The sequence below is a fragment of the Astatotilapia calliptera genome, chromosome 12, assembly GCF_900246225.1.
Source record: "Astatotilapia calliptera chromosome 12, fAstCal1.2, whole genome shotgun sequence".
In the NCBI taxonomy this organism is placed as follows: domain Eukaryota; kingdom Metazoa; phylum Chordata; class Actinopteri; order Cichliformes; family Cichlidae; genus Astatotilapia; species Astatotilapia calliptera.
This window is the reverse complement of record NC_039313.1, coordinates 607,632-616,116: the sequence shown is the minus strand read 5'-3', so window position 1 is coordinate 616,116 and position 8,485 is coordinate 607,632. Positions and strand designations below refer to the sequence as shown.

At 42.7% G+C, this 8,485-nt stretch overlaps 1 protein-coding gene across 3 annotated transcripts; it reads right to left on the bottom strand.

The window, feature by feature from the left end:
* Positions 1 to 3,312: 3,312 nt before the first annotated feature.
* On the bottom strand, positions 3,313 to 8,262 carry isl1a (ISL LIM homeobox 1a). 3 transcript variants are annotated; one of them, XM_026186646.1, is made up of 6 exons: positions 8,071 to 8,262; positions 7,542 to 7,731; positions 6,556 to 6,857; positions 5,455 to 5,738; positions 4,829 to 4,996; positions 3,313 to 3,969 (listed from the first exon to the last, which is right to left on the bottom strand). In XM_026186646.1, exons 1-6 carry the CDS (start codon positions 8,096 to 8,098, stop codon positions 3,853 to 3,855), a joined length of 1,089 nt encoding a protein of 362 aa, XP_026042431.1. In that variant the 5' UTR covers positions 8,099 to 8,262; the 3' UTR covers positions 3,313 to 3,852. The 3 variants fall into 3 exon arrangements, with proteins under 3 accessions (XP_026042431.1, XP_026042432.1, XP_026042433.1); XM_026186647.1 differs by having other exon boundaries at positions 5,455 to 5,741; positions 6,598 to 6,857; XM_026186648.1 differs by having other exon boundaries at positions 6,598 to 6,857.
* Positions 8,263 to 8,485: the final 223 nt, after the last annotated feature.

Here is an 8,485-nt window from a genome sequence, read left to right as displayed (position 1 = left end):
ATAGAATATTTTATATATTAAGCATTTAATGTCTTTCACAGAATTTTATATATATATATTAAAATATATATATATTTATATACATATATATACATCTCTTCTAACTTTGCACCATTAAATGTTTGTGGAAATCAGAGACCATGTAGTCAAAGTGTTGATTTGACAAAGAATTAAATAAATATTGACCAAATTATTTTCTTAGTTATGATTAGAGTACCCTCTGCATACTCCAGTTTAGACTATCTACTGGTTTTTTTTTAATTGTAGTACAACTTGTGGTATTTACACAACCCAGCATGAACTTTGAATGAAAATACCATGTTTGTAACTTTTATAACTAAGAATTCGATGTTAAAATGAAATATATATTTTCTTTTGCACCATTCACACACTGTCACTTTGTGTCTTTTGCGATGTGAAGTTTTGTATTTAGTGTGCACTCCAATATTGGGCAGCTTGATTTTGTTTCTTCATAACTAGTCAGTGTTTAGACATTGTTAATGCGTTTGCCCCAAACTACCGGTCCTGGAACAAAAGGCAAGAGAAGAATTCTGTATTTTATCTTTAATAGTTTTTGAGACTTTGATGTTCAGAGCTGCATTTGCAGACCATTTTCCAAAAAAAGCATATATCTTGAAAAGTATTTGAGATATGATGCTAACATTTCACAGCAATTTATTCAGACTCTGGACCATAAAACATTTGGGCAAACTGACGAGGGTTCAGCTGAATAAATGTTATACAATTTTGATGATTTTAGATGGAAGGACTCAGTTCTCCAAAATGACAAATATGCACATATTTAACAAAAATATTTTCTGAGTTGTGTTAATGCCAGAATTTTATGCAATTTGGATAATAAGTGACAGCGTTATGTTGAAAACACATATTAAATATACAGATGTAGGTTTCTGTCATTAAAGAAAACGTGGCATCAGCTCCTTAAAGCCTGTGACCAGTCGTTCTGTCAGACTTCCTATTTCTTCTAACCTTGGTGCCTCTGAGAGGTCAGGCGCCACATTTCTGGGAGGGTTAGTTCCCTTGCTCATTTCCCATGCCAATTCAATGTGGTCTCATCCAGAGGCCAGCAATTATTTCCCTCAGCCTGCCCAAGGTACACTGCTGCTTTTGTTCCTTGTCAGCTCTGAATACGGTCCCTGAGCCAGACAAACCTGTAGAGTACGTTATCACAAGTCTTTGTGCTGGTGCTTAGCTTCCCTTCTATCTGCTCTATCTCTACCCACTGCAAACATAGCAGCTCTTTAAAAAAAACCACTTTATTATATGTAAAACTCTTACCATCTGCCATTTGTGGTCAAATTGAAATATGACTCTGGTCTTTGAGGCAAAGCTTTTCTTTAGTCTGAACAAAGCTAATGACTCAGAAAATGTGCTGAATAATTACTGTGCATGTAAGGTATAGACTGAGCGTTTCTATTATGTTCTGGGCTGTCAGAGTTTGACGAGAACATGCCTGGTGTTCATGTGAATACAGTCTGGCACAACCAAAGATGGGAGGTGAGAAAGACATCACAGGAACGTATGGGTGTTTAACCATGATAACTGTCTTTTACACATGCTGCTGAAGACTCCCAAACTCAGCAAGGTGATGTTTCCAAATCGCCATCAAGCCAAAGCAATAACCACATAAACAGTCACTCTACTCGGATGACACAGAGCATGGAAGCTGCTGTGGTTGGCAGCTGCTACCAACATTATTCTTAATTTGATTTTGGGAATTATTGCTACATTTGAGTTAAAAATGCTCGATCAGTAATGCAGAGTAAAATGCAAAATGATCAAGAAAACCATCCTGTAACTTGGCTTTTCTGTTCACTGCCATCCCTGTAATAACAGCTTGGACTTTTAATCATATACTGTACGTCCCAGCTATGAAGGACAGAACCGCATTTTAATATGCACGAATTACAACCTGCATTGGAGGTTAATGCTTTTGCAGTACAGTATTTGTATTGTAAAAGCTGGATACTGATGATTCAGGGCACGGGCATCTTTTCTCTGACAATAGTAAACAATGTTGTGTTGTAAAGTTTGTCTTCTTCTGTTTTTCATTAAACCTCCTGACTCAGTGAGATTTTATTGTAAAAAGCATTCAGACAGCCCTGCTGACGCTGCGGAGCACCACTTTACATTTCAGAGCAACCTGCATTTAAAAAGAATTAGCTTTCTCTCATTCACAAATTTAGACACATATGTAATTATTATTAGAAATTAGTGAAATCATTCAAATATTAAATATATCGTTTCTAAATCATAACATTAGCCGTTAGGACAAAATGCTGATTCCTGTTTTTTAGATGTTACATTTCTTACAGTGTTTTGGGTTTGTTTGTTTGTTTGTTTGTTTGTTTGTTTGTTTGTTTGTTTGTTTGTTTTTGGGTTTTTGTTCAAAAACAAATCCATACATTTTAATGTCAAACAGAAAACAATGAGTGTCTGTATAATCCAGACAAGTCGATATTGTTTGCTATGAGCACCCCGCACCGCAGCCATGCAGTCACACATTCCCATACACCAAATAATAAACTCAAACACTGTTTAAAACCTGCACTTTGATCCACACTGAAACATTATAGAACAGCGATGTTCACAAAACCCTGAGACTGCTTTGGACATTTGTCCAAATACTGAAAGCTTAAATTCACGGCACGCACCGTGTGCGTTTGTGGGTTCTGTCACCTTCTTTTTGACTCGGTTATTTAATGGCAAAGGGAATAGTAAGAATAGCTTTAGTGTTTTTAATTTGGACTTTTCTTAAAACAAGTAGAATTTTTTCTGTTGCGGCCACGTTATGGCACCGTGTGCAGTGCCGAGTGTGGCCGTGTCTCTTAAAACGTAATCCAGCTATGCGTACAAATGAAGATCCACGCGGCACATTTTAGACGGAAGAAGATTTTAAAGGTCGGGCGTTTTGTTAGGCTGGAGATGTTTAGCGGTGCACTTTGCGCTGCAGCAGGTAGCAGAGTATACGTAACCTGACACAGCATCTGCACTAACATGACACCCAATTAACCACAGTCTACCCATCCAGGCATTTAACCAGAGCTGATGTGTGTCCGCTCACAGAGAAACACGCGTCAGACGTGCAGGTAAACTCCTTATTGTCATTTTGTTTGTTGATTCCGACAAACAAGCGACAGACCAAACGCCTTGGGGTTTTCTTTCTTTCTTTTTTTTTTTACTTCAGTTAAGAAAGTTACACAAAAGGTGGCAAGTTTGTTGACAATAAATAATAAATAATCTTGCTGCACGGGAACAAACAAAACATTTCCTTCCGGAGCTAACAGTATTTTTTAAGTTATTATTAATTTACACATCTTTGGGGAAGAAAAAAAATGTTGGACGGACACTAACTCGCACAAATGTCCCACGAAGCTTGTGGCAAAATAGAGGTATACCTTGTTGCAAATGCTTTAGTACTTGGGTCTTTAAGAAAATCATGTAGTTAATGGAGAACCCCCGCCCACACCCCACACAGTCATTTATTATATGACGAGGTGCGTGTGTCGAATTAAAAAAAACAAACAAACACAGTTTCTATTGAAAGTCGCGTGCGGCATGTCGCGAGTACAGAGAATCTCGAGCTCTCTCCTCGCCGCCGGGTCCCGTTCATCGGTGAAGCCAGCTTCATGCCTTCTCTGTTTGGCAAACGGGCAGCACCGACCGACCGCGAGGACTCGTCGCGTTATCTCCTCTGGACGTTAGAATGTGTGACTGTGGTAAATCCCATGATTGTCTTCACAGTGTCAAAATACAACCAGGGGGTTGCTTGGTGCAGTCGAGAAGGGTGATATGAAAGGGGCTGTGTGTGTCTGTCCACGCAGCGCCGGCTCAGGCCTCGATGGGGCTGGAGACCATGCTGTTCGGCGTATCTGGAAGCTGAGACGACATAGACGCTACTTCGCTGCCCGTCGAGTTCGAACCCGGTCCTCCCTCCGAGAAACTCACCTGCAGAGCACATTAAGCGAACCTTTAAAAGCACAGCTGAAACTTTTACACGTGCACACTAAAAGGCCTTGGATTACATCTACTCATGGGCAGGTCAGTGCTGCTGCTCAGGGACGCAGTTCAGCCTGTGTGTCAGCAAAGTTTCCAAAGGAAATCCGTCCGTCAACGTCACTGCAACCATCGACGTCATAATAATAATAATGATGATGATAATAATAATAATAATAGATTTGTAGTCTACTGCTTTACAATTGCGCGATAAAAGAAGCGGAACGAGGATGGCATGGTGTTCGCTTTTACAGGTATTTGAAAGTCTGTTAATTTGAGAGTAAACGGAACCAAACGGGAAAAACACAAAATGCTTTAATTTTATTTAGAAAGCTGGTTTACATCGTCCGGGTGCGCTGCACGTGTCTTTGCCGTGTGTGGCCGGTGTGGAGAACAAACACTGCTGGTCTTTCGGGTTACCCACAGCCTCGTGTCTGTGCGCTTAAGCGCATCTGACCATATTCCCTCGAAATTTTACATACTTGAAATAAACGTAGAAAACGTAGCGTCAGTGGTCACAGTGGTTATGTGTCCATGCTAATTCAATATTCTTCAACAGATTAAGAATTATATATATATCTATATCTATAGATAGATAGATAGATAGATAGATAGATAGATAGATAGATAGATAGATAGATAGATAGATAGATAGATAAGGGACCTAGCAGTGCTCGCAAATGACACACACTATTAAAAAAAACAAAAAGTTGTTCAGAGCAGCTGCTGAATGTCCTCAAAAACTGAAATCACAGCACTTTTGATATCAGCAGTGTGTTAATGTCTGAGCGCGAACCAGGAAATCACGAACCAGTTGTTGGAAAGCAGGCTGGTCGATGTCGCTCTGCAGCGCGAAGTCGCTGAGCACCTTCCAGGGCGGCTGGTAGCTCTGCACCTCCACCGGGTTGGCTTGGATGCCTCCGTCGTGCCGCTCCGGGCTGGCTGCCACCATCGGGGTTCCCGTCATTCCCTGGATGTTCTGCAAGAAACGGAAGCATCCTGCTCAGCACCACGCACAGTTACTGGGAGAATTACACGCGAGGGGGTGTTGCCGTGTAAACTCACGTGCACGATTGCTCAATCAGCAGAACAATCAATCACATTATGTCCGTATTTCACATAAATATAGACGTGTGTGTGTGTGTGTGTGTGTGTGTGTGTGTGTGTGTGTGTGTGTGTGTGTGTGTGTGTGTGTGCGCATGCTTGACCTCAGAGCCCGGGTGAGCTCGTGCACAGTCCTTCTTGCCTGTCACGGAACTTCTGATTTGAACTTGATGAATAAATCTGCTCTGAGGCCTTTCTGGGACTGACACCTTGATTAATGACGGAAGCAGCCTGCCGACCACGGTGCCACATCACGGGCCTCTTTGATACACGGGGTGTCAGTGGATCGTGTGTGATCGGGTGTGTGGGCTGGTGATCGCGTTAAGCACCTACCGTCTTGTCGCTGGACTGCTGCTGTTGTAGCTGCTTCATGAGTTGGCTTCTCTTCTTGTCTTTGCATCGCTTATTCTGGAACCAGACCCGGATCACTCGCGGGCTGAGGCCGGTCATCTCCACCAGCTGTTCCTTCATTAGAGCGTCGGGCCTCGGGTTGGCGTTGTAGCAGGTCCGCAGCGTGTGCAGCTGCTTCTCGTTCAGCACCGTCCGGACCCGGGTGGTCTTCTCGGGCTGTTTATGTACGTGAGGCCGCAGAGCGGGCTGACGGGCAGAGATTGGTTCTGCTATGGAAAAAAGTGAAAAACATCCGATCAAATGAAACACGTAGACTCCAAACACGGACACGCGAGCGGACTCCCTTTAATTCTTCTCCACACACGTATGCTTCTTCCACAATTTTGTGAATTCTGAATCTCTTTCAGCATCTTGTAGAAATGTTTTTGACTTGGTAACATTAAAAAACGCGCGGCTGTGGTCCCTGAGCATCAGAGAACCTCAGAACTGCGCTCACACATCCAGAGAAAAGCTGGCCTTTGGAAAAGACGCTTTTTCGTTATTTAATTAGCTTCCGGTCTCATTCAATATTCGATTAATATGTGGAAGAACACTCTGACATATCGGAACCAAAGCCATTATTTGTTACAGCAGGAATGGAGCAGGCTGCCCAAAGCCATTAAAACATTGATAGGAATAACCAAAACTATGAGAAGGACCAGCAGCCGTGTTTACTGATCCCCTCCAACAAGAATAATTGGACTTTTTCGGACAGAAGCGCACCTCAGGCCTTTCTCTAATCCTCCCACAGTCTGCAGAAAACAAGTTACACCAGCCAAAAGCATGAGCAGACAACAGGTCCACTAAAATAAGGCCAACAAACCAAATATGACAGCAGAACACTTCCACTCTCTGTGGCAGGAGGGACACGTTCCCCTCGATGGAAACGCGTTAAACACAGATCAAACATGGGCAGTAAATCCCTCTGATATCGCAGCCTGCGTTTGACAGATTTGAAGCACAAGAAACGAAATGTCTTTCATTTTTAAGGACTACAAAAATAAAATAAAAATACAGGAAACACCAAGTCAGCGTTGAACACACCGTGTGAGCTGAAGTGCCGGTCTGCAGCAGCAGCAGTCCTACCTGCCATCTGCAGCGGTCTGGCGGGGTGCAGGGGGCTCAGCGGGTCCCCGGGGCCCAGGCTGGCCCGTTCCACAACATCGTGGTCTGCTCGACAGAAGAGCCCGTCTTCTCGCAAAGCAAATTCGTCCCCCGGGATGAGCTGCCGACTGCAGGCCACGCAGCGGAAACACTCAATGTGGTAGACCTTGGAACGGGCCCTCATAACGAAGTCGTTCTTGCTGAAGCCGATGTTGCATTTAGCGCATTTAATCCCGTATAACCTGCGAGGCACACACATGCAGGGCTGGTCATTCACACGGCACACAGCTCGGCCACTACACACTGATGATGATGATAATAATAATAATAATAATAATAATAATAATAATAATAATAATAATAATAATAATAATGGTTTAATATTTACTTATTTGTAATAATTACAAAACGCCCGAGATGTCCACATTTTAATTTAAATTATTATTATTATTATTATTATTATTATTATTATTATTATTATTATTATTGCTGCTGTTGTGATTATTATTATTACAAATATAATTAAATAAAACTATGAACTTGTAAATGAGCTTGGTGAAGTTGAACAGGAATTGTGACAGAGTGAGCTGTCTGCTGTCTGCACAGAAACGTCCTGCGGGTTCTCGCTCTGTGTGATGTATCCTGCGACCTTGAGTTGTGGTCTGGATGAATTATATTGTTCCAGAACGTTAAACCACGTCTTATCGCCGCATTACGAAATGCTGGCGCTACTTTCTACATAAGCTGCTGTATCAAGTAACTGTGATTCTGACACGTCAAATGAAATGTGCCCGGTGACAAAGGGACTCCAGGGAGAGTAAACGAGTCCGCATCATCTCAACTTGATCTTGTAAATATCAAAACAACATAATTCCAATTTTCGAGCTGCTCCAGTTCTTCGTCCCGTCCCGTCCCGGCCGTCCTACCTGATGTAGTCCCGTTTACAGTAAGTCTTTCCATCCCTGACGAAGCACGTGCAAGACTCGTCCAGGTACTGGCTGCACTCGGCACACTTGAGACAGGCGGCGTGCCATTCAAGGTCCGGAGAGACCCGCAAGATATACTGGTCGTGGATCTGGTTTCCGCAGCCCACGCACAGAGACACCAACCGCTTCTCTGGAAGGGCAACAACATAAGAACACATGAAACACTCTTTAGCACACCGATTATTATTATTATTATTATTATTATTATTATTATTATTATTATTATTATTATTATTATTATTATTATTATTATTATCATCAAGACTACTATATAGGAGGTAACACAGCTTTCATATAAATATATATAAATATATATAAATATATATATATATATGCGTGTGTGTGTGTGCCGAGTTTAATAGGGGAAAGTCATATACTGTGTTTGCGGAGATCACCACGTAACCAAGTCAACTCTTAGTTCTGAAGAATTAAGTTCCAGCATGGATCCAACATCGAACACATGTCTTACTTTTCGGCGGGTCCCCCATGTCTCCCATGTCCACAAAGTAAGGCGACGTTAGGTCCACTGTCACAGCGGGCTGCGGAGCCTGGAAGCCTGGGTAAGTCCTCCGCTGCCGGGCTGCCGGACCAGGAGCTGCACTGTCCGGCTCGGATAGGGAGTGTGTGTACGTGTGTGTTTCCAGTGTGTGTGCAACTCTGACAAGCGACGGGGCTGACGTAGGACATCAGCACGTCATCTGCATGAGCAGCTGATTGGCTCTGCAGACCCTGACCAGCACACACACACACACACACACACACACACACACACACACACACACACACACACACACACTGGCACACTTATTGCTGCATATCAATTGTTTCTCAGCTTTGCTTTGCCCTCTTCTGATATGTTCATTTTCTCTCATTTTATTCTAGTT

What these genes read in the sequence shown, in the direction of transcription:
- isl1a (XM_026186646.1), bottom strand. Translation starts at nt 8,098, where the DNA reads ATGGGAGACATGGGGGACCCGCCGAAAA. An exon ending in CATGGGGGACCCGCCGAAAA is followed by an intron (nt 7,732 to 8,070) that starts GTAAGACATGTG and finishes TTGCCCTTCCAG; the next exon opens with AGAAGCGGTTGGTGTCTCTG. An exon ending in AGCCTGCTTTCCAACAACTG is followed by an intron (nt 3,970 to 4,828) that starts GTTCGTGATTTC and finishes TGTGCTCTGCAG; the next exon opens with GTGAGTTTCTCGGAGGGAGG.